At 38.6% G+C, this 26,531-nt stretch overlaps 2 protein-coding genes across 3 annotated transcripts in view; one reads left to right on the top strand and one right to left on the bottom strand.

The window, feature by feature from the left end:
- Positions 1–26,531, bottom strand: part of PSMD1 (proteasome 26S subunit, non-ATPase 1) — a 75,021-nt gene that overhangs the window by 30,529 nt on the left and 17,961 nt on the right. The gene's annotated exons all lie outside the window — the stretch shown is intronic.
- Positions 5,582–15,994, top strand: HTR2B (5-hydroxytryptamine receptor 2B). Of its 2 annotated transcripts, XM_076341177.1 has the most exons (3): positions 5,582–6,241; positions 12,602–12,802; positions 14,867–15,994. In XM_076341177.1, the coding sequence occupies exons 1-3, from the start codon at positions 5,932–5,934 to the stop codon at positions 15,745–15,747; spliced, it is 1,392 nt and encodes a 463-aa protein (XP_076197292.1). In that variant the 5' UTR covers positions 5,582–5,931; the 3' UTR covers positions 15,748–15,994. The 2 variants fall into 2 exon arrangements, with proteins under 2 accessions (XP_076197292.1, XP_076197293.1); XM_076341178.1 differs by lacking the exon at positions 12,602–12,802.

Genomic DNA, 26,531 nt, shown 5'->3' with positions numbered 1-26,531 from the left:
GATGAAGGACTTCTGAAACGAACCAAACTGGATCTTGGAGGAGGTCATTAACAAAACCGTAAAGAAAAATAAAGATGGACCAAGAGAGTAATGAGAGACTCTCAGCAAAACATAATAGCTAGCATTTTATTAGTTTTACTCACCAACTGGTTGCTTTCAAAACCTCCACGAGAAACAAACACCCTATGTAGCTAAGGATTTCGAACCTTCACTGAAACCAGAACCAGAGAGAATACAAAGGAGCTGCCTAACTCCTGCCCAATGACCTTAGCCTTAGCCTCAACTTTGATCTCATTCCTGGGGATGTTCATCTCCTGTGACATTTAAGTGACATTTATATACATATAAATATTATATTATATTATATTATATATATAAAAGCTGATACTTAGCTTGTAAGTGCCCTAGAATTTCTGAGAAACCAAAGAAAGTTTTGGATTCTTCATTATTCCAAAGAGAGAGGAAAGAAAGTTTTCCTCAAGCCTCCAGTGCAAAAATTCACAAAATAAAAACCAGGATGCCGATTGTTACTAACACAGACTAATATGACAAAACCACCAGAATAGATCAGCTGGACAAGGAAGGTGGTCAGTTTTCCTTTTAATCCATGATGTTGACCATGGAAGGTTCTCCATAGCTTGCAGAGAACCCTGAAATTGTATTTCCTTTTCACCACGAAACATTTCTTACAGCAGCATTATTAGGAATCTGTAAGGAATCTAAACTGGGTTTTTTTCTGAAGGTAAATACAACTGCAACATCTGCAGATACTGTAATTCTTAGCAGGCTTTGCCTACAAGAGCCTTACTGGGCTACTGAAAGTTGAGGAACACTGTTAGGTACATTGACTCTGTTTAACAATCCACTTTAATCTTTTTTTTTTTTCAAGAGGCATGCAACAACACCATAAGACAAATTAAAAACTTGGATTGCCATATCCTGAAGCATATTCCACTTAGTTTCTTAGATCACAGCCCAGTTAGAATCACATCCAAATACCTTTGCGCAGTTTATCTCCAATTCTGTAAATTGCACATCTTGAAGGTTAGAGGACTATTGCCATTTCTCTTTATATTTCAGCAATATTTAAACATGAAATGTATATGTATATAAGGTAGCATCAATAAGTAAATAAACAGAATACTGAAAATAAACCATCACACTTGTCTTGTGATTGAGACTAAAAATGGAAGCATCTGAAGCATCACTAACATACACTTATTTTTTAATCTAAATATTTAAGGACTTTACAACTCGGTGAAAAATGAAATGTCAGAGAATTAAAGAACAATGACAAATATATCTTTTAAATTCCTCATTAAGTCTCCCCAGTCATATTTCAAAAGATTCTAAATATTTATGGCTTTCTAAACTATTGGACATGAATTAATCATTTGATACAGAACTATTTCCACAAGTTGCTTTGGTAGTGCAGTGACAGATAAAAAAAAGAAAGGCTTAACAGAAGTTTCATTTCATCCATGAATGAGTTAATAAAGAAGGAATGCAGATATCTAATTGCACAATTTGCAGTCATTTCTGAAGGGGGTGTGTATAGCAGAGGGGGGAAAAAACATAGAAGATGGAAAACCTGCAGAGCAAAATGCAACAAACTGACGTATTTCGGCATAGACTACGCATGGGTGTAAAACCCGTCTCTTTCCCCCTTGACAAAAAGGATCCAAGCTATTCCCGTGCCAGGAATTTCCTGCAACTATCATGTGCAACACAGCCTCCTTCCCCGCAATGTTTTTCTGAAATGCCTCCTGGTTGCCTAAGCAATACTTGCTAAAGAATGAGAACTTCTAGGAGGCCCCCCACTGTCAGGAGGATGAGGCTGGGTGCTGCCAACAGGCGCAGCAGATGAACTTGAGGGTATGCACCGACTGAACAACACCGTCACCAGTGTCAACTCACATCTAATGTAGACATGGCTCCATTCAAATAAAATAATATTGGCGATTTGAAAACAGAAATAACAGCAAGGGGTGGGGGGAAAATCTATGTATGGTTCCAATATTCCAGTTACGGTGGACCAGGTGTGGGGTCTAGCAAGATTTAAGGTTTTATCATCATTAACACAGGAGAGGAGCTGGACATGGGGGCAGGATAGAGGCTTGCACAAAAAGCTTGGCCAGAGGCATGCAGTGAAGAACCTGCTGCAGATCTGTAATAGATAATACAGGAGGATGTGTTTCTCAGAAATGATTCAAACCTGGGAAGGTTCAAAAAACATCACAAAAAGCAGGTAAGTTTTCTAGCCATCTGAAATGAAACAACGCACCAAACAGGTATATCTGCTATGCAAGCCTACATGCAACTAAACTCGTATCATCTTCCTCTGCAAGTTCCTAAGAAAACTCTGTTTTCATCCGTATTTAAAAAAGTCATTTCCTTTTCAATTAGGTATAAATGCGCTTATACAGCTTTCATCAGAGCAATCTGCAGGCAACAGTACAGCCTTCAGCTGATGCTTCATCAAGGTGCCTCCCCCCTCCCAATTTATTTAATTTAGCCATTCTAGTGGCTAAAGAGATGATTTTGTCATATAAACGACATAATAACATCCACTGAGGCATTCCAGAGAAGTGGGAACACTTGATTTTCACTTTGACCAAAACAACTCTTTACTGAAATAGCCAACAGTGATGCTCCTCAGATGGTAAGATCTGTGAAGAAAATTTATGAAGAGGTAATACAGAACTCAAGTTGACAAAATTACACTTCTCTAACTCTGATACTTCCCCCACACTGAAGTGACTGAGGGATAGTGTCTACTGCGCTGTGAAAGAGAAAATGTGGAAAGTAAAAAAAAAAAACCAAACCAAAACCCCCCTCTTTCAAGATAATGCTTCAGCTCCAACACAGGCTTGCATCAGTAACTGACACTGATGATTAGCAGATGGTTCTGATAGATGCATTGCCTATTTTTTTCCCCCCGAAGTTTTAATTCTGTTCTTTAAATTCAGAGATGTGACATGAAGATCTGCATGTGGCATACACCCACAGGTAGACCACTGAAGTTAAAGGATTAATCTATCTTTTACTATACTTAGGTGGTTTTACTCCGGAACATTTTTTTTCCATTTATGATGCAGATATACTGCCAATAAATAGCTCCATCTCCAGAAAGCAGTAATAATTCCAGCCGCCTTTCAACAAGGAAAAAAAATAGCTCAAGTGTCAATGATGAAGAAAAACAAGCTTCATCTATACAATCAGAAAGAGTGAACACTGGCTGTGTTTAATCCAATGGAAATTTTGGTAAAGACTTCAAGTACAGTTAGATTAATGCCAGGAGAGCCTTCAAGATTTATAAAATAAACCAGAAGTTGATTAGACATAGTTGAGCTTAAGGAAAACGGAATCCAAATGCTCTTTAGCCCAATACAGTATTGTTCTGTCTTGATTTCTGCTTTTTGTATGTTTTCATGTGCTCTACTCTCTCAGTACTGTCAGGGGTGACAAATGGGGAGGTGGTCAGATAAGGAAACAGAATTACCATAGCTGGATTAATCTTTATTTCCTAAGATATACTTTTCTGAAGAATAAAGATATCAGAATTCAATTGCAAATGAATACAGCATGGAATCTTACTGAAGGTTTCCTTTAAACAGGAAAAATAAGGAACAAGTGAAAACTACTTTGCTGGAAATTCTATTGGATGATCTGAACACACTTTAAGTCAAGTATTTCTATTAATTTCTGGCAGCAGTTTTCTCTCTTTGGCCCCAAAGTAGCTGTATCCTAAAGATATGAATGCCTTTTTTTTTTTTTTTTTTAAACAAAGATAAAGTGATTCACAGTTCACCAAGGACCTAATTTCCCAGCTCAAACCTGGTGAGCACCAGCAATTCATGGAATGTAATGGCTGGTGACATACAGGGGGTCAGACCATGATCTCATGGTCTCTTCTGGCCTTAAACTCAAGGACTCTATTACACACTTGTCCAGCTAATGTGCTTGGAAGTGAACTCTATTTCCATTTTAATGCAGAACTATAAGATTACGTTAGAGACCGTACACACATCTGACTGAAAGTTGGAAGGTAACAAAAGAGAACACTCGTGATAATAAAAAGCAGCTGCATGAAGAAAGATTTAAAGTAACAGTGCACACACTTAAAATAGTGTGCTAGACAATACTTTTATAAAATTAGTCAAGAAAAAAACTGGAGTGTTTACAGGGCAGCAGAACTTTTTAGGGTTAACTGTGCTTCCGTCCAGAGAGCAAGCGAGTGCGCAGGCATACACACGCTACCATGCGTATAGCTACAATACCGTAGCGTGAAGGGTCGTTTACAGGATCTGCACATCCTGATATAGCTACAAGGAGCATACATTATAGTACTGGAGCACTGAATCAATTAACCCTCTCTGGCTCTTTTCCAGCCAAACCCTCACTCATTTACTTCCCTGCTTTTCAAGCACTGGAGCTGGATACACTGGAATGAGTCAATCAACAAACAAGGGTAGCAGCAGACTGCGAGCTTTGCTAATAAACAAAGAGAAAACTGCACATAGACTCTGCTAATCACTTAAGTAAAATTGTCAAAAGAATGGAAGAGAAAGGACAGCAAAAAAAGAATACAACCTTATTTCTATCTTTTTTTTAGATGTGGCAAGAATGATTCTTCTCCTCCGTTCAAGAGTTGGAGAAAATACCTAGGTAAGAAATACAGTTTTTCCAAAATAGAAATTCTTAATCTTGATGTTAGAGGAAGCATAAGTGCTCAACAAAAGCACACAAAGAGACAAGCTTTAGAAAAAATTATAAAAAACAAAACCAAATGAACAACTTGTTTTCTAGAAAGTAGTGAAAAATCTTATCTTAAAATCCACCACGTGATGAAAAAGAAAATTACAAAGTATCTTCCTGGATGCAAAGTGAACTCTACTAAATTGCAAGAGAAAGAGGTAAGGCTTTCTTCACCTGAAAACTGCAACACATCAAATCTTCTCAGTATTTGTTCAGCTTAATGCCGTGACAGCTGTTTTAGTCTCTGCTTGAAGGGGGAAATGTAAGCGTTAAGTCTTCAGCAGAGTTGAGAGAGACACAGAGAGAGAGAGAGAGAGAGAAAAGGCTGTGCTTAATAAAAGCCCTGCTCAGATTACAAAAACAAGCGGTTTACTCACCCCCCCTTCAAGTAATCAGTAAATTTAGATGTCTCAGTTCCATAAATCTCTACAGTCCCCTTGAGACTGTCACCAATGTTTTATTGTCTACAGCTTCCTGACCCTCACCTGATAAATTAGGAACTGTAGACATTAAAACGGAAACCTCATACATCATTTCTGAAGATATTTTTGGGGTGACCCTCTGTGGAGAAATAGGATTCTTAATAAGGGGAAATATGGGAACTGCCGTCTGCCTACGCATATGCTGCTGGAGACTAGACACTCGGGAGAGGAGGAGTTGCATATACACAACGCGAGCATCTGCCTTTGCATCAGTTTGTACTTAGAAAGAGCAAATCTACGTACACTGTATCTAAAGGGAACCATTTGGCATCCAAATTCATCTATCAGTTTTTACTGCTGTAGAAGGAAGCAAAACAAAAAAGGGGGGGGGGAAGCTAATGCACTGCTTACTTTTCACAGCTATTGAACTGTCTCCTATAATCTTCTGAAACCTGAACCTCGCTATAAAGGGGAGACCAGATCACTGAACCCTACCAACCAGAGATGGACACAAAACAGGACTTTCATTTTTAAGACCTAATTGCGCCCAGCAAGGCACAGGATAAAAAAATTGGATACCGGCTCGGACATGGTTACAGTATCTCAAAATAGCAGATGACCAGGTTACCATACTGACCATGCTGGCCTTTCTTCAGGACCATCCTGGACCAGAGAGGAACAGTGAACTCTTACACCGTACACAATTCCTGCGCAAAATACAGCTCCTGAATACATTCTGCTGGACACAAAAATGACCTATCCTTTACATTTCTTGAATGGGTCTGGAGTTGGCAATGGATCTTTGTCGCCTCTCTCAGTGACAGGAGAACCCAAGCAGGACTACTCAAGTGACGAACAAGGAAACAAAGTGCGTTGGGCAGCTTTACTAATCCTCCTGGTGATAATCCCCACCATTGGGGGGAACATACTTGTCATACTGGCAGTGTCTCTGGAGAAGAAGTTGCAATATGCTACCAACTACTTTTTGACGTCCTTGGCGGTGGCAGATTTGCTCGTGGGTCTGTTTGTGATGCCGATTGCCCTTCTCATAATATTATTTGGTAAGTACAGCGCATTTGTTTCATCAGGCTAGCATATGGGGTACAATTTGGGGAGGTCTAATTTAAACAGCAAAACTGTTTGCTTTCCACCATTACAATTTTAAAAATCACTTGGATGAGGGCTGCTAAACCTTCTTTCCCTTCTCACCTTAATATAGCTTAATGTCTTTATGGGAAGTATACCCACTGTGGATATTCTTTCCTTTGAAACAAACCATTCAAAAATCACCTGAGACTTAGAACTGATACTAAATTGGAGCTGGACATGGAAATTGCATTTTGTACAGTGTAATATTATTTTTAACAACATCAGCACAATGTCAGCACAATCTGTTCCATTGGATATTACACTCATTGCAGGCAGTCTTCTCTTAAAAAACGTGAAACAAAGACTAGGTATCTGTTCAGTACACTTGAACAGGTTTTGAACTTTCTAGGAGTCGGGCACCTGATTTTACCTTAGTATTGACTCCAAGCTCCACGAGCAGTCAGAGATGGTCCCTGGCACCATCAGTGACAACAAACGTTTACCAGTACCAGTTTCAGAGAAACCGATTTTCTCCCACCCTGGGGAAAGCGGCAGGTTCGTAAAGCGTCCCAAAGAATTAACTCACCTGTCAAGCCAAGGAAGCCTCAGTCCATGTACCTAATGTCTGAGACTCAGATTTATCATTTAGTCTGGTTCATATGGAATAAAATAGGTATTTTTTACATGAACGTACATTGGGTGTGACATTTTCTTTCTGGTTGGTCATTACAGAACAAGCATGACTTTTTCATATTCTCTCATGCCCAGCTTTATTTCAGATATTGCCAAAGGCCTCGTTAATAATAAAACTACTAACCATACAAAGTACCAGTATTGGACTAGCAATCAATACAAAGGGAAGGCAAGTTCTGCATTTTGTGGTGGTGTTTTTTGGTGGCGGTGGAGTTTTTCTGTTTTGGATTTTTTTAATTATTTTCATTTTGCTAGACTAATAAATCTTGTCTTTTTAACTTTTTATAAAGAGAGTATTGCTCCTTAATCTCTCAATTAATCCAGTGCTAAGCCCTGGTTACAACAGTTTAAAGCATGCTAGGAATCTTAATTTGAAAGTCAAACAAAAGCATCTTTCATGTTGCAGGAAATTTACAAGAAAGTAGCAAAATTAGTTATAATTAACTAAGTAAGACTGCGACCAGCCTTTCACATAGCAGTGGTTAAAACTGAAATTTCTTGCATACAAGTCTCTCTTTGGCAGCCACCCAGAAAAACTGCTTTGCCTCTTCACCGACTGGGAGAAGATGCTGAGGTGTTTATAGAAGTTCAAAGCATGAGCAAAACATGAGGAGTTACTGGAATGAAGCTAGAACAGACATTTAAATATATAACAAGTCTAAATCTTGAAGCTACATTAGCCAGATAACTACTTGAACATAGAATAATCACTGATAGCCAGAGAGACAATTAAATCGAGCCTCCTGGCACTTCAACACAGGAATGTTTCCATAATAATGAAATAGCTGGGTGCAGCTTCTAGATACAGAATACAAATATTATGCTTCCGATTTGGGACTGATATCTAATTACGTGGAAATTATATGAAGGAAAAGGTGTGAAGTGAAGTGCAGTCACATTAAATGATCCTGACTGTAAAAACTAATGTGTCACAGAGCATTCAAATTCAAAACCTACTACAGACATTGGCTCCACGCCCTGACAGTACGCTTACAGAAAAATCTTCAGAAATAAACTGTCTCTGTAATAAAGAGCTGCCCCTTGAATAAATAAATCTAACTCACTTGCAGGTATAATACCATAAGCAGCAGATTATTTATTCTCAGCAGAGTGACCAAAATGTACTCTGGTACAAATACACACTGCAATTTTAATTTAGGAGTGCAAGTGTCAGAATATACAAACAGTTCATTGCTTTTCTTGCTTGCTAAATTCTCACTTCTTCCAAAAAAAGGAGGGCATGTTAAGAAATAATCGCATTCTCCAAAATCTAGCTTTCAAAAGAGTTATCCAAATTTCTAACACTCAGAACTACTGAAGGAAAGCAAAAAAGTTGCTCTTCATCAGGTAGTGAAATTAGCAAATAAACTTGAGAGATCCTCCCATTTGCAAAGCCTGCAGCAGGAAGAAGTCTGTTGTCCACAGCTTGGTGGGCAATGGGTTACTTGGAGACAGTGCATGTACCATCTTTTGAAATATATTCTCTATTCCTGATATTCATCCACTTAAAAATCAGAAGGTAATGCTGATCATCCTAGGCTGCAAACCATTATTTTTAAAATCTATCACAAGCAATCGCCATCTTAATCTTCATTACTGATGACGAACCACAGCAAATCTTCCCTTCTTGCTTGTGCAAACTACCAGAGAAAACTGCTTTAATTGAGGGCTACTTTCCAAAATCTCAAATCTAAAGATAAGTAAGAAAACAAAGGTTTATACCTCACAAAGCAACTCCAATTTAAAAAAAAAAATTACTTTGGCTAAACTCAAAAAACTACATGACAGTGAACAACTACTGTTGAAGCTATAATTGTAGCAGAGAAATAAAGGCAGGCAGCCACGGGGGTGAAACAGCAAGACAGCAGCCTGGAAATGCCAGGCCTATGCAGTCCACAAAGCTGAACACTGACACAAGGGTGAACACCACACACGCAGGCTACAGACACACACCAATTTGAAGACTGAAGCCTAAGCTTAAGTCAGCTAGTGATTAAAAATACCCAATTTCCATCTCAGTAAAAGCATCATTATCCAACAGCAACAAAATCCTTAACAGGCAACACGTTTCAGCAGCCTATAACAAAATCCTTTACAGGCAACACATTTCAGCAGCCCTTGTAGCAGAAGAACAAACGGTTTCCAAGTCTATATAAAGATCTCTCTCAATCATGCTTATACATGTACACAAGCAGTGCTTTCTCCCAAACTTTCAAAAAACCTTTTGGCTTACAGCAAGAGCAGCTTTTCTATACTGTACTTTGTTTTAAGGATTACACATTTCCAAAGTATTTCCTATAAATAAAGCTTTTCTTAAATAAAGATTAATCAAGGGTAGGCAGTTGTGGTAAAAGCTCATCTTCTCTTAAGGTGCAAGACAAATCTTAAAACATGTATTTTATCTTGTATTGACTCAAAATAAGGAAAATAATCTGCAACAGCAGCACTGCTGCAGTGCTGGGAGGATCCGAGGCAAGGTTTGTAGGAAGGAGGAATATCTTTTTATCTTATACCACCTGACAGCTGGAGAAACTAGGCAGGTTTTCAGGCAGGCACGTTTGTCAGGTAACCTAGGCATTTAAAAAAAAAAAAAAAAATTTAAAAAATCCAATCCACTAGCTTGTTTAAATCAGCATTTCAACTCCCAAGGAAAAAGAAGGTGGAGAATCTCAGTCAGCCCAGTAAATGCTCTGGTCTGCTCCCAACAGCGTGGATCTATACTAGGAGAATCAGAACTTGTAACAATCCAAACTAAGCATGACCTGCTATTGGCTTCGTATCACCACTTGGCAGGCCATACTCATTTTACCTTCAGTCTGATTTATAAAGCAGGACAACAAACAAGCAGGTCACTGTCATGTTCAAGGGTCAGAGATGCTTTCTGAGTCCTGAGGGGAAATTAATATTCCACCTTTTCCCTACTCCCAAACTGATGGAATAGGCCAGCAGTGATACACACCACCACCACCAGGAAAGCACAAAATCTCAGCCCGGAGCATTCCCTCAAACACTAGGCACAGAGCTTCTAACACAGGTGTAACCAAGAAATCAAAAGAAGTAAAAGCAAAATACACCACAGTATGAATCTTAGACAACTACGTGACTCTTCTGGACTTTAAGGTATCAGTTTCACAATATTTGTTTAGTTTAAATAATAACCATATTCTTCAATTCTTTGTTTTGTTTAAGTAATAACCGTATTCTTCAGTTCTTATCAGCTACTACATTTAAAGTCTACTCTGATTTTGTTTGGATAAAAAACATCATCTCATACACACAAATATAATAGTACATAATGCTATAATAATGAATGTGATAATTTACTGCCTTCTGCACCCAGTTCAAAACAAGACAAAAATAAAAAAAGACAAAGCTGTCTCTGTTCAGTTGCACTTACCAACTAACAAAAGCTCTTACAACTCATAAAAACATACAAGGTTGCTTTGCATCAGATAGTTGTTTAAATGCATCTATATTTAAAAGAAGGAAAAGAGCTTTTTGTTGCAAAATACTTGAGGGTTTTCTTCTGCAAAGAGTAAATTAACTACAAAAGGAAAGAATTTATCACACTGCAATTCTCCAGAAAGCAAAGCAGTTATAATCCAGGGAGCAGCATGTAAGTACTCTCCAACAGAAGTATTAGCTGCTCACTTGAAATCCCGCTGTGTTATCTGCCATCCTTCAAGATGTAGAATACACTTTCCATTGTTCACATTTTATCTGAACTAATCCTTCATCACAGAGTCAAAAGGAGTAGTCTTATTTTTCTGGAGTGAGCAAAAACATTTAAAGCCCATCAAATCAATTATTTCTTTTAACTGTATTCTTTTTTTTTTTCCCCCAGCTGGTTACATGAGCCACAAGACATTTTTGTTTTCCTTTTTTTTTCTTCAGAAAGGCACCATACCTTACTGCCAGCTAAAAGTCTAGATAGAAAAATTAAATATGAGTAAGCATTTTATAATATACTAATTACAACTTTCTCATACCTGCCTGACAGAATAATTTTTGAAACATAATTTCAACCATGATATCTATTTTAGGAAATATGCAGCTAGATACTAAAATTTACTGGTTAATGATTTGAAAATAGACTACCTCTTTCCCTTCTGCCTCACTGCCTCCATCATCCTCACCTGGAGTCCACTGCTTTGGGGATGGGTGAGATTCGGTTCAGGGCTCCATCCATCCATTCTCTTTGTTTAACAGGCAAGGTTTCCCAACATAGGTAATAGTACAGACAACTATGTGCTATGTCTGACTTTATAAAATTTTCAGTCCTCTGGAGTTTATAATTCAAGTCAAGGCAGCACCATTATCATTTCTGTCTATCACGCACATTATGAAAAAACATTTTAATCTCAAACTACTGCAATATTACCACATTGATAAGACTGGGCATTACAATAGTCCAGCTCATTTGGCATTCTCAGCATGCAGATCTATTTATTCAGAGCAAGAAGATTAAAACCAATCTGATTTGTTAGAAATGTCTTCCCCCCACACACCCCAATCGTCATTCAACGAAGAACTGATTTCTCTGGCAACACTATTAATGTGCCTACTGATTGAGTACAGCTGAATTTTATAAGGAAGGAGAATATATTTACTAGCTCAACTTCAACCATTAGAAATAGAAAAAGCATCTGTGTTCACACATTCTTCCCTAGAACTACAGAACATTCTTATAGACAACACTAAGGTGCACCTCAGATTGAACACTGCTAGCACTGGATTGCAATACAAACTACTTGTGAGTGAAAATAAAGCAGTTAAGAAAAAAATAATCATAGATTCATTAAATTTCATTCAGTTTGGTATTATAAGCATTGATAGGGAAGACCCAGCTCTCAAAAATACAAGCCTTTTGGAAAATTGAACACTACAAAAAGTTTATCTTGGACACAATGCAGTTGACAGACCCTATGTTCACTATAAAGATTAACATTAAAGACATGTAACTACTGTAAGAAACAGGATGCCAGCCTTAAAATCCAAGCCATCACTCTTGAAAAAAAAAAAAAAAAAAAAAGAAAAAGACACACATGAAAGCCTTTCAATTTTTATAAAATCATTGCTGAGACAGAAGAGCCCTGCTTTGCCACATTAGTGCTCAACTGTATCTGGTCAAGTGACACAGTAAACTCATTTTAAAACTGTGTGAACTAGATTCTTCAAGATCACCACTAAGATTCAACCATGGTTCTGCAATGATTGACTAATACATTGGTTATGACCCTTTATCTCCTCCATTTAACACAACCTTGAATCATAGGACTATCAAGGAGATATAGCTGAAAATAATCATTTAACAGCAGAGCGCAAGGACCAAGCACAGTCATGGCCCATTTTTTAAAAACTTTTTTATCCAGAGTCCTTGCCACAAAGAGCTTATGATCTAAAAAGGACAAAAAGACAGGGAAAGGCTTATAATACACAAACAGCCTGATCAATATGATGGCAGCAACCATGTCAGTTAGGAGCTAACTAAAATGTAAGACAGAATCCAGCTGAGGCAGTGGCAAAGCTTGGTTCCTGTAGTATTATGAACTTCTCAAAGGTACTGATGCCAAGGGAAAACCACATACTGAAAACTCTCAAAAAGCTTAGATTCTAATGAGTTTTCTGTTCTCTTTCAGACAATGCCTGGCCTTTTCCAACTGCCTTGTGTCCTATCTGGCTGTTCCTTGACGTCCTCTTTTCCACAGCTTCCATCATGCACCTCTGTGCCATCTCACTAGACCGCTATATTGCGATTAAAAAGCCAATCCAGGCTAGTCAGTACAATTCATGGGCTACAACAATCATCAAAATCATCGTGGTTTGGCTCATTTCAATAGGTATGTGAAATTCAGAGACTGGAAAAGGAATGCAGAAGCTTTTTATGTCCAAAACAATAGGTGAAAGCTGGGCAAAATGGAAAATTTGGCCAAGTACTATTGATCAGGAGACCCTAACACCTGGGCTGGCCTAAGTCCACCTCTTGGATCATACATAGCTACGTCATAAAAATCTGCCTGAACCACTGCTCCTTATCAGGCTTACCAGAAAGGGCAAGGATTGAGTAGGGATAATCATCACTCTTCTTCATGGTCCTAAAAGTCCAAAAATCAGAAGACAACATCTGCACGCATAGCATGCCTCCTGGGAAAGCAAGATTTCATGTTCCTGTGGTAGTACATTCTGTCCCAAACGCAATTTTAAGCCTTGAGTAGATGCTGCTAAAATCTGTGCCTTACAATTGTCCCATGAAGCAAGTAAAAAAAAAAAAAGGTTAATTACTTACATCAAATATTGAAAGATAAATGAGTGGCTGGTAACATTCACACTGAAGACTGAGATGCACTGGTGATATAACATATAGAAAAGCTAACTTCTAAGCAAAAAAAAAAAACAAAAAACCCCAAAACCCTGAACAGTTTATATAAAGGATGCCAATGTCTGAACTTTTGTGATATTAGTACCTCTGTGATATGCATGTGGCACCTCACCTGTCTTTAATGCTTAAAAAAATAAATCTGTTAAATGAGCTAAGGAGGTGAAAACATTTAATTCAAATAACTTAATGCGCGCTGCAGGCAGCAATAGGCATAGTGCTGTATGCTCTGTGTGCAAGAGAAAGAACAAAATTGTTCTGGATTATTAAGGCCAATGACGCATAGGAAAACGGGTACATCCACCTTCTTGGCTGAGGCACACATGCCTAAACCCAAAAATTCCAACTTGAAAAAAATTCTGGAAGAGCTGTGATGACAGGAGAAAAGATGCTATCTCTATTTTATCACAAAAAAAGGAAACGGTTAGCATGACAAGACACTTACAAGTTGACCTTTTAATGCCTGATTTATTGTTATTAATCAGTGCTGGACTTTTTCATTTGTTTTTTATCTAACACAAAAGTGCTCTGCAGCTGAGCCAGGGTCCTCCAAATCAAAGGTTAATTTGGTTCAATCCTCATTTTAAATGTTTGCTGTATCTGAAGGTGTGCCTCTTATTAAGAAAGGGATCAATTGGCTGAAGGGTAAACCATTTTGCTCTTGCTGCCTTCAACCAACTTCAGTAAGCAGAGTAGCAGAGGAATACAGTAAATCCCTAGATCTCATTAAGCAATATCAGGAAACATAGCACAAATAACCTTCACCAGACAGCAAGGAACCTGCTGTTTTTGTTGTAATGTCAGACTGCTGGCAAATGAAGTGCTGACTGTAATTTAGTGGTTATAAAAAAATCATTTAAAAGACAAGACTGCTAACATTTTTTTTAAACGAGTGGTGAATTACAGAGCGAGCTAGCCTCATTTAAACACTCTTAAATATGCAAGAGACTTTAAACAACAAATCCATCTCAAACACAGACTGCATAATTCTGGCATCTATTTAACTACTTGTATATATGAAAGTCAAGCAGGGTGAAAAAAATCAGCTGTCTGTGTCCAGCCACTTGATGTCGTTAAGGTAAGAGGGAAAGACAAGTTTTATGTATTTACAGAACTGCCCTTCAAAAAGTGCAAAGATTACCTCAGGGAAAAAGAAAAAGCAGATGGCATTATGGAAATACATTTCACTGGAGGAAAAGCCATACTAATTCTAACAACTAGAGTCAAAGCAATTCATGTGTTTTACACTTGAGAAGTTGGCAACTTTATAGTGCTTCCTCAATCACTAAGGGTTAGGCCCAATCTCCTTAGAAAGGGCACTCTGTTAAAGCTGAGCTTGCCAAGTCTCACAAAGTGCTATTTTCCAATTACCCATGCGATGCTCTGAACAATTCATGTTCTCTCTGTCACCCTGTGCCTACTCCAGAGCTCAGGAACTACCTTTCTTTAGAGACCCTGAGGCTTCAGGCCCAAAAAAGAGATTGCAAGCGATTACCATATGCTGAAGTACTTGGTTTTTCTCCTGTAGGCATTGCTATTCCGATTCCTATCAGAGGCATCGAAGATGGAAATGGCGATTCTACAAACATCACGTGTGTCCTGATGCCTGATCGTTTTCATGACTTCATTCTGTACGGATCAGTGGCTGCGTTCTTCATTCCCCTCGCTATCATGGTAGTCACTTATTTTCTGACAATCCAAGTGCTACGCAAGAAGGCCTACTTGATCAACAAGCCACCTCAGCGTTTCACTTGGTCAACAGTGTCCACAGTATTTCAGCGTGACACAACACCTGCCTCCTCACCAGAAAAGGTGGCCATGCTAAATGGCTCCAGAAAGGACAAGACTTTGTCCTATGACATGCCTATCTGCAGAACGTCTACGATTGGGAGGAAATCCATGCAAACGATAACCAACGAACAAAGAGCGTCAAAAGTTCTGGGGATTGTATTTTTTCTTTTCTTGTTGATGTGGTGCCCATTCTTCATAACAAACGTAAGTTCAGTTCTGTGCAGCTCCTGCAACAAGGAGGTTTTTCAAAAGCTTATGGATATATTTGTTTGGATAGGATATGTATCCTCAGGAGTGAACCCTCTTGTCTATACACTCTTCAACAAAACATTTAGGGAGGCTTTCAGCAGGTATATCACTTGCAACTATCGGACCACAAAGCCTATCAAGGCCCTTCGGAAGTGCTCCAGCAGGATCTCTTTCAGAAGCTCTGTGGCAGAAAATTCCAAGCTCTTTGTCATGCATGGGATGAGAAATGGGATTAACCCCATTATGTACCAGAGCCCAATGAGGCTGAGGAGCTCACCCATCCAAGCGTCATCGGCCATTCTGCTGGATACATTGCTGCTCACAGAGAATGAAGTTGATAAAACAGAAGAACAAGTCAGCTACGTATAGTGGAATGGCAGACATGTCCATATCATAGTATTACTGTATGTGTTATTCTAGGTAACTGTGTTGTAAGAGGATATAAATACTACTGTTTTCTGTTATTTATGCAAGCAATATCTTATAAATTTATATTAATTCGTCTCCTCCAAAGTCTCCTCTACTTTAACTCCAACCCCATGGTGGCAACCACAACTTCATTCCATGATAAATGACTAATGCAGAACTGTAGTCTACAGGAGGAGGGAAATAAATAAAAGCTAAATCAGTTTGAGTATCCGACTTCAGTTCTCATCATCTTCAGTCTCTTCAAAGTACATTTTTATAAGAAAAGCATCTCTGTACAAACACTACTTTAACATTCACTCTGGCAAGACAGAATACTCTGTAGGTTGATGCTCTACGATGAAATTAGCAGGGGAATACAAGCTTGCTGGTTTTAATTTAAATCCACCTTTACTCTGTGCAAACAAAACAGCACACAAGCTCACTGCATTGCCTCCTCCAGATACGTTCCTCTGCTGAGGCCACATATCCAAGTACGAGCTTTTCTTGTTCTCTGAGGGTATGTATATCACAAGCAGAATCAGTCACTCCAGAGACCAAAAGCTGTACATGCCCATCCCGCAAGGGGTAAAACGGGTTCTTAGCAGGGTGAGAAAAAAATTCCATATGCTGACATTATCCCTTTGTGGTTTTACAGTAAGGGTGAGCAGAATCTCTTACCAACCTGAATTTCATCTCCATTACTCTCACAGACACATAAGCCTGGTATTGTCAGATTTGTCACAGAAAACTGCCCTTTGTTCCTTTCATACTAAGAAAATGAGAGCACTTAACCAAAATAGGACACCACCTCATCAACGATCATGAGTAAAACTGGTCAGGCAGTGCCTGGAACATCCCTTTAATTTATATGAACAAACTTCCTTTTTATGTTCCTTTTGGAACTTCAGTGAAAGCTTTCCCTCATGCAATATAGTTCACACGAAGTAGAAAAATCACAGGCAGAATAGCTATTTCACTTGAAAATAAGAGCAAGCGTTTAAGAGACAGCAGAGACAACAGTACTATCTAGACCTGCACATATTCGCAGTTTAGCTTAGCTCAAAATAATTTCATTGGACTAATGGCATAAGATTACAGGTCCTAATCTGCAGTCTCTCAAACATGCTCAAGCCTTCCATCAGAACACAAAATTCACGGAAAGAATCGCTCCTCACAATCTGTAAAAGCTACCAGAGTCTGGGAAATCAGGAGCTTCTGACAGCTCCAGACTCTCTCTCTTTGGGAAGGGAAATCGGATTTTCCCAAAGTACTGGAGTTCTTACAGTAAGCAGCCAGCTCACCATGTTTGGTTTTTTTTTTTTTATATAGTTTCCATTTACAGTAAAATTTTCAGCTTGGGCTTTGTTTTCATTTTTAACGTTTTCAGAACTCTTTAGCTACACACTACAATTATGTACAGCAAAAGGCTTAGGTTTTTTCATCTGCAGAACAGAAAGTACTAAAGATAACATGTCCTTCCAACATTTATTTATATATATTTAATTTAAAACATATGCAGGTTTGAAACAGAGCCTAACGTAACAACTGCCAGAGTTCCAGGAGAAAGTATTAAAAATACTTCTGTGGTACTTACAGTAATTTGTCTCCTTTCTCTCCTTCTTGGTGATAGTCACTAGCCACTTAAGTTAGAATAAGCTCTAACTGCTCTTACTCCTCTTTTGTTAATCAAAATTTGTTTAAAAGGATCCTGTAGTTAAAAGCCAGAATTGATGGATTGCTATAGCTGTGAAAGATGCCTACATCTAAAAATATTTGAGAATCAATTTAATAAGACCTAGATTACTTTGAAGCTCAAGGGAGGAGGGAGTAGGAATAAAACAAACCCCAAAACGCCCAAAACTTCCAGGCATGTAGCTGAAAACGTCACAGACTAGCGTCTCATTTAACCTAAAGCAGGTGTTCTGGAACCAGGTAAAAGTGCAATCACATCCATGCACAGAGTGATCACAGCAAAAAAAATTAAAAGCGTTATTTGCAATGCAGGAACCAGCCTTCATGAGGAGTAACATCAAGAGGCAAACGGGCACACCACCATTCTTGAGGGGTTATTTCCCAGCAGCCAGAGAGCCAGAAGCAGTCATCTTTGAAAACTCTCTTGCTACTTAAATAAATCCATGCTGACTGAACAAAAACCGTTCATACAGCAGGTAGCAATCATCTACTTTCAGCAACAAATTAAATTTTCCCTTTCCAGCAGAAGCACAGCTGGCTCACAGCATCTGGAAAGAGCAAGAGGTAACTTAGTTCTCTTCTGTCTGACCCTGCTCTTGTACAACTGTCAGTCTGCAATGAGCAATGACACGAGGAGTAATTTGCCCTAAGTGTCCCACAGAGAACGATTCCAAGGTCTCTTCGTAATCAGTGGTTAGACTCCACCAACAGGAAACAATCCTTGAAAAAGTCTCACCCAGCAAAGATGTATTTTGTCAAGCCAGCATATAGATTTCTCAATTTTAGTAACCATAAATAGAAGCTCAACATGTTCCAGTTACTGAATTTAGTCAGCAACAATAAACCTCAATCAAAAGGACTAGTGACTAATCAAAGATCCAGTCTTCCTACAGAGAAAGGAAGTTTCGCCATAGACAGAAACACATCATCAAGAAAACATGCACATTCCACTTAACACACAGTGTAAAAAGAAATTGCTTGTCCACTGACAAAGCAAACAAGCTAAGAATTCAGGTAACAGTCTTGGAAAGCATAAGGACAGAGGGAGAAGAAAGATGAAGAGAAGATGCAGAACTATGAAATAAAAAGACAACATAACAGACGACAGAGATCTTGTTTTAGCAACTGTATCTACAAGAACAGATTTGAACAAAGACATTGCCTTCATTAGCAAGACATGATTGAAAATAAGAGAGTCACTGCAAGCTACTGTAAGAAAGCACAAGTTTGCTGTATGGTAACTAAGGACAACACTGCTCATGTGGTACTGACAAGCGAGATAGGAGGCTCAGCTCAGGACTACCTCCACGAGCATCATCTTTAAGTAACACAAATATATAAAATATATTTTTACATGCTGGCTGTGAAGTGAGAGTATTTTTATAGCTTCCAGCTTCCTTCATAAAGATAGCAGCCTAAATAATAATTGATAAAAGGTTTGCAGTCACTTGCTAGCAGAACACAAGACCTTTTTACAAGAGAAAGGGGTCACGCACTTCCCGTTTAACCAAGACGACATTCCTTTCTTTGGAATGAAATGCTCTCAATTCTTTCAGAATCTGGCCCATGCCAAACCAACCACCTGGCCAGCTCTATGGCCTCTATATACTACATAAAATAATAACTTACACAGTTACCTAGTTCAATTTTCCTCATTATCACAGAAACTTCTATCTGGCATATTTAATTTCTTTTTAAACTACTAGAGAAGCAAGACAGACAAAAGTTAAAGCTGATGTACAACATACAAGCACTATGGGAAGAAATACATTTTTAGAAGAACAATGGACAAGTATGGGTTTTTTTTTGTTGTTTAATCATTTAAAATACATTAGGAGATATTTAGTCAATGTTCTGGCTGCCTATCTAATTAAAAATTACAGCACAGACATGGACATAAGGACTACCTATAAATACGTTCACCTCAGCAGTCTTGCAGAGAGGAAAATAATGGAGTTTGAAGCCTAACAGAATGAGTGCCTTGAAATGCAGATAAAGAGAATACCTTAAAAAAAAACCCAAACAAAACAACAAAAAACCCAGACAAAACCAAACAAAATCCCAACCTTTAAGCCACCCTAAGAAATAGAGAAACAAGAAATTCAGCTAATCTCAACTGTGGTGATACAAAACACATTTTGTGAAGCCAGTCCCAAACCATTTGGGGATCTATAAGTTAGTTCAGATTCTATCAGAAAACTTTTAGGCAGCCAGAAAAATTTATTCATCACTTATCTTGTATTCTCCAAGTGTAAAACTCTTCCTAACATCACCACACCTGGCCATACTAGTATCAATTTTCAAATGCATCAAAATACAGTTAAAAAAAATCCAGTGTTAAGCAGAAGTCAAGGCACTGAGAAGAGAGACTGATGCTATAAAGCTGGTCACTAACATACTAGAGGGACACTGATTTTTTTATGGTGCTTCATAGAAAATGTCATTTTCCTACACCATTTTCTAATTGTAGAAAAATCCACAGCACTGCAAGCTGGTATGAGAAAGCAAAAAGCATTACTCCCCTAAATCTTTTTCTAGGCTGTCATATGTAACATCAGCCTTAAAAGGTAAAGTAATGCAAGCACAGTAAACCTTGTAAAGGCATACTGAACAACCTGGGACACTGCAGCCCAAAGAGGCAGGATGCTCTCCAGAGCTCTTCTGGCTCTTTGCCTTGCAAGCTGGAGCCAGGAGTCCCAGAGTTCTGGCCAGTTCTCAGGACTGACTTAATATTACCATGAAGCATCAGATTTCTTTCAGCAAATTGATAAAGATGCCTACATACAACTGCTAAGAACCACTCCTTTGTTTCACTTCCCCTTTGGCTCTCTAGGTAACCATCAACACGGCAAAAACAACAGTCGGGAGAGAAGTAACTTCCATATTTTTGCTTTGCCTTTTCACACCATGGTGTTTACTGTCAGTGTCCATTCCCATGAGACACACTGTTTTCTCCAGTTGCAAAGAAAGGCTTTTGCCCTGCAGAACAGGAAAGGAAGCTTTTTCATTTTTAAATGAGAAGCTAGTTACAAAAATAGGAAAGATGGCTTGCTGAAATGTCCATTTTTACTCTTATTTTTAATAATTCATGTCAAACCCTATTTGTCTAGCCACACCTAAGATTCCTTGCATCCAGGTATTGAGGTCCTTTCCAACCTCTGAAAAACAACATCATGCTTTTAAAAATTAGGAGCTTCTTGCTCTCTGAAGGATCCTCTTTACAAATACTCTAGACAGGTGATAGCAACTAATTTTCAAATTCATTAAACCCTGCACAACAAATGAGCCTTTTATTCTGGAATATGCACATCAATATTCCCTAATAAAATCTAACAGGAAGTTTTTGCCATAAAAAATAATTCATCAACTTCATTTAATGGCTCAAAGAATCTCAGCATTTTTGATGACTGAATTTGAAACTTCAGTTGCTGAACAGTAGTTTTAAAGCAAATTCAAGGATTTGGTCAGACAACCAATTTAGTTATAAATTGCACTGCTTGAAACGTTTAGTTATTCAGTTAAAAAGCCTTAGTGTGTATAATCTGAGAAACTGAAAATACTTTTCTGGAATTAGAGGTGGGGAGGGAACATACTAGACTGGTTTCTCTCCCTCTTCTCATGCACGCTGTGATTTAGTGATCTGAAAATCTTTATATATAAGCTCATAGGCTTATTATAGGCACTGTAGGCAGTATTTTTAGGCCCTAAGGAGCAAATGACTTCCTGAAGGAATACTTTTGAGCTTTCAGCAGGGTACAAGCTAGGCTGAAGAAACTATCTCAGATTTAAACGAAACATATTAATTTACTTATCTGTGTAGACATTCCAGTTTACAGTAGGAAGTTAAAACACTTGCTGAGATTTTCAAAAGCTGTCAAGTGATATAAGGCTCTAAGCCCTATTTTCCAAAGTAAAATCTCATGGATACAAATAGTCTAGGACAAAGATAAAACAACAGCAGGGAAAGAATTAATGCGAGATGTCATAGTGTATTGTTTGAAACAATGAATGTATTTGTGCAATCTGTACAGCTACAATTTTCATTAGAAGCTAGGTTAGTTTTGCCAGAGATACCAAGGGAGTTCTCCAATGCACTACAGTTTGGTCAGTGAAGACACACAGCTCTGTTTCCAGTTTCAGACCTGCAGATAAAGGCATTTTCAAATCTAAAAAGACTTCAGTGAAAGTGTAAGGCTTCTTCTAATTATAGTAAGATTTCTGTTACTATTAATCTTTCACTGAAAAGGACCCTCATTCTCCTCTCCCGGGAAGACTGAAGACGACAAAGGTAAAACGGGTTGGAGGGTAAATAAAACCCTTTTAATCTTCCCTACGCAAGAATTAACAAGCAGGTATGTTTTACTAAAGTCCTCTTCTTCACAATTAATACACTGAAAAAGTCACTGGTACAGATCACGTTAGAGTGACTGTTAGCCTCATACTCAATTACCCAGAAGATCTGCCATCTGCCCACTGGATAAAGGTAGGTTGTAGGAGTTAAAGAAAACAAACTGTCCAAGTCTTCCTGGAACAAAATCCAAGTATCTGATCTGCGTTTGCTTTAAAACAAATATATAGCGTTAAAATATCAAAGGCTATGTAAACACAAAGAATACAAAAGCAGGAAATATTACTATTTCACTTGCATCATCCTAAAATGAAGGACTGAACATAAGGCATGCAGAGTTCTCCATGTTTGGTTAGCCTACACTTATCAGCCGAGACTACATCTTCCTTTTGGGACTCTCTAGAGGCTGCATTGTTCCCTCTCCTGCCCTTAGCCTTTTCCCAACAATATTGCACCGAGGCAGAAGCAGCATCCCACAACTTAAGTCCTACTTCCCCATGGCTCTTACTCCCCTGGACTTGACAACTGCTATGAGAGCATTAAACCTTTTTAGTTCACGCTTTCAAGCACTGCTGCATCCCACATTGAAGCCTCCTTCCTAACCAGATTTGTTACAAGACATCTACCTCCTCATTTCGTATATAAAGTGTTTAGACTACATAAATCAATCACATCTCACTCTGCAATATAAACAAAGATCAATTCATGATCTAAAGTGGTAAAAATTAAGATAAAAATAATTCTTTCCATTTTTAAAAAGTAAAACAAATTTATCATGTTTTCCTTCTCATTGTAATAGTCTTAAAAAAAGAAAAAGGCTGACCAGAAGTCACAAGCACCTTAAATGCTGTTTTGCAAGAGCCACGATAAATATTTTATAAACCACTTTAGTAGAAAGAAGGATAAACATCAACAAATAAGGTAAGTTTGCTACCTACGATCACTGGCAAAAGTACCAGGACTGGGAGAACAGAGACACATTACAGTAGCCAAGTCAATACATCACTTCTCTTCTTGCTATTTCACAATACAGCTTCTTGTACAGCCCTGCATCCACATTGCAATCTCCAAACATTTCAAGCTTTACTCATGCCTCTGTCCCATTTTACAATAACATTTCACTTAAAACTGTCTCCTGTAAGAGGTGGTCATTTTTAGAAAGAGAGAAGATGTAAAAAGTCTCAGGTTTTTATGCCGTACTATTTTGACTGTCTTGCTAGTTGTGAAGAGGAAGAAAGGAGGAGTTTTGAAACAATTCTCTTGCACCAGAGCATTTTCTGGTAATTTAATATAGTGGCATGAAAATGATCAGTCACAAAAATATGTAACTAGTGCCTAATTTTTGTAAGGCACTAAGCCGAGAGGGAAAAAAGCCATACCAAGTCCTATAGCCAGCAAGCTGTGCTTTCCATCCCCAGTCTGCAGACCTGGGGACTGCTTCTAAACAGTCAGCAAAAACAGAATTAACAGCACCAACACTGCTGGTCAACAAACTTCAATTCTACATACATGGGCGCCTGGAAAGCTTTAGGGAGTCCAAGAATAGAACAAGGAAGTTAGTTTTATGCTATATGAACAGGACCCCACAACGTATTCTGCAGCTCAAGCAGTATATACGATTGCTACTGCTTTGTTCCCTAGAGCAACTTGCCTGCAGACGTTCACGCAGCCAGGCAAGCACGCATCCAACATCCAAGTGTGCAACTGCTATAGCAGCATTAACCCCTGCTCCCCTAATCCCTTCAAAACTCTTGCACCGCAGCTGATGTTTTGAGCAATGCACAGAGTCCATCAAGCGTTCCTGACATGGCTTACCCTCAAAGTACCACAGGACTTGCTGAGCAAATACAGCTAGTGATCCTGTTGCAGAAGCAAGAATTTCACCAACTTTTCACCTTTGCTCCAGGCAACAAAGGTGACTTTGGAAAAGAATGTAGGAAGAAAACTCCTGAACACTGCTGAAAGTGCGTTTTAACATTTTTTAAGTTATCTGAGAAGATAAAAGGTATTGCAGTTACAGAAAAACCCAACTGATACTAATTTAAAGAGAGCCATAACTACAGACTGTTTTCACTTGATACGTTAAGGAATACAGAAATTGTCTTAAGGAATTACATGCTAAGGAAAGTACTGAATGGTGTAACTGGATAATTTGATATCTTTCATAACACATTAGAAGATTTAATCTTGCAATTCTTAGGCAAAACTTAACAACCTAGACTAGAACATCCTATCTAAACTTTGATTCATGAATTTTGAACAATGAAGTGCCCACACACATTCTTTTGTAGACTTTTCCAGTAATTAAAAAATGCAAAAAAAATCTAAAAAAATTTCTGTGCTTTAAAAAAAAAGTTAATCTTCAAGTTAAAGCAAAACCTTGTTGCTTTAAAAATTAAATGCCATGTTTTATTACATTATTTTCTATCACATTTTACTCTCTTTCTGTGCTGCTTTCATTAACTCCAGCCATAAAAGCCAAGCCGTGCTATTGAATGTACACAGGGTTGCAAGGAAGCACATGTACACATGTGCTAGCAAGGAAGACACACAGAGGTAAACGAGGACAGAAAAGCCTTACAGAATGTTTTGCTATGCAAACGTATTACCTAAAAATAACTGGCTTTGTGCCGTTTATGACACTTTTAGTTCAAATCCAAGAGGAAGAACATTTATTCACAGATAGCTGTAACAAAAGGAGAAAACAAACTAGATATTTATGACACAAAGTACATTTGTGGGCTCTAGCTCTGTCAGGAGCTCTGTCATGTTCACCAGTGGTGCTTTGAAGGAAATTACCACCCTCTGACTGTGTAACCTCCACCCTTATATGGATTTTATTATTCCTATAGAAGGAACAGACAGAAGCACAAGTCTGTGCATACTCCTGCTGCTGTACTGTACAACCCAGCAGATGAACTTACACCTCCAGCATGTTCAACCCTACAGTAATGGCATGAATTCCCCAAGAAAAACGTAGACCGCGTTAAACAAGTTTATTCTCTTATTTCAATCCTGACTTCACAGTTCCCTTTCTGGAACCACATACAAAGAACTCAACGAGACCTCTTCTCACAGGAGCTTCAGTCGTGTTCCTTCACCTAAGACGAGATTAATTTCTGGGGCTTAGCCCACTGTGTTACAGACCTGCTCGCCTCCCATCACAAAACACTTCATTCAAAAGCTCTATATACCTAGCAGCTGACAGATCACTGACTCTTGCCTGTATTCAGTGCTGTATTAGTGGCCTTTAAAACAAGTAAATCCAGTTAGACTTCAGCAAACAACAGTCCTAAGAAAGAGACGTCATTTTAGTCATGAAAACTGACAAACTCACAGCGCACTTGCTCTTTACATCTCTGCACACCTGCAGTGTTGAGATGGGCCAGAGCACACAATTAGTGCTAACTAGCAGTTTCAGCAAACAGGAAAGGTGAATGTAAAACCAGCTTCTAGATCCCTACACTGACGGACAATGTTTCTTTCCAGGAATTGAAACACGGCTTTTGGTTTATAATTAGAGAGAGTAACGTGGGGCCCTCTAAGCAGAAAATCCCTTCCATCGCTGCATGTGAATGCAGGGGTCTGGGCTAGACAAACCAAGGGCTTCCTCCAGAACTGTGTCTTAAAGCAAAACAACTGATCATGTATTTTGTGAAAGTTATCAAGTGAAAAGTGTTAGCAACTACAACAGCCTAACACAAGCCTTTTGCCTCCAGAAGCCAGTGATAATCAGCTAAAAAGTTTTAGTTCTTTGCTACCACTGGAATTTACAAGAAAATGTTCCTCCCTATTGTGCAAGCAGGTTTTGGACTGCACCCCTCCAGAAAGGGAAGGGAAGAGGTAGGATAAGATCTGAACCACTGCAGAGCAGGTGAAAGAGTCAAAGATGATGTCACCCATTTCCTCATTGCTGGATATGGAGAGAACAGGCCCAGAACTATCTTGCTCCAACAAGATGCCAGCACATGGTAAATGGTTTAGCTCAGAGCCTCGAAAGCTTCTCATTTTGGTAGGAGCTACCAATGTCCAATTATGTTTTGCATTTGTTGAAAAGAAAAATTACACTGAAATCAGAGATCAAAAGTGCTTTGTCACAACCTGTTTGGAAAAAAGATGCCTGAAACTATGGAAGGCCTGCATGGAATTTTCCTTCTGTACACAGATGCAAAAGCCAGTTAAACAGACCCTTTGGCTTCAGGAGAGACAAAGATCGCTATGCAGCAAGGAATGATCTGTGCTCACTGAAAGCAACACAGCAGAAGCTCTTGGGAGACGCCTGCTGCCCACAGAGAGAATTCGTTCTGTTTGTAAACTACATTTAATTGCAACCAGAATATGCTTCAGATAAAACAGAATGGAGCAGAGTAATTTCTACATGAGGAACAACTTGGTTAATGACAAATTGACTGGTCATATCAGTAACCCAGTTTTTTAACACCAGCTTTAAGCACCTCTTATCCTGCTTTTTAGGATGAATTTACAGACTGCCACTAACCCAAGAAGATGCGAACAAAGATTTTTAAATTACAGTCCTGGACCCAAGTATGCACTACCTCCTCTCAGACACACGCAAAGGCTGCTGCTTGGCTCAGTGCTCAGATTACACAGATTACTGTATTAACAGATGAAGGTGTAGTTCCTGGGGAGCCTTCTAATTCCCCAATATAATAAAAAAAAAAACCAAACCCAAAACCCAAACACC

This window comes from Aptenodytes patagonicus, chromosome 6, assembly GCF_965638725.1.
Source record: "Aptenodytes patagonicus chromosome 6, bAptPat1.pri.cur, whole genome shotgun sequence".
NCBI classification, from domain to species: domain Eukaryota; kingdom Metazoa; phylum Chordata; class Aves; order Sphenisciformes; family Spheniscidae; genus Aptenodytes; species Aptenodytes patagonicus.
This window is presented reverse-complemented; position numbering and strand designations above follow the sequence as displayed.

What these genes read in the sequence shown, in the direction of transcription:
- HTR2B (XM_076341177.1), top strand. Translation starts at nt 5,932, where the DNA reads ATGACCTATCCTTTACATTTCTTGAATGGGTCTGGAGTTGGCAATGGA. An exon ending in CCTTCTCATAATATTATTTG is followed by an intron (nt 6,242 to 12,601) that starts GTAAGTACAGCG and finishes GTTCTCTTTCAG; the next exon opens with ACAATGCCTGGCCTTTTCCA. An exon ending in GGTTTGGCTCATTTCAATAG is followed by an intron (nt 12,803 to 14,866) that starts GTATGTGAAATT and finishes TTTCTCCTGTAG; the next exon opens with GCATTGCTATTCCGATTCCT.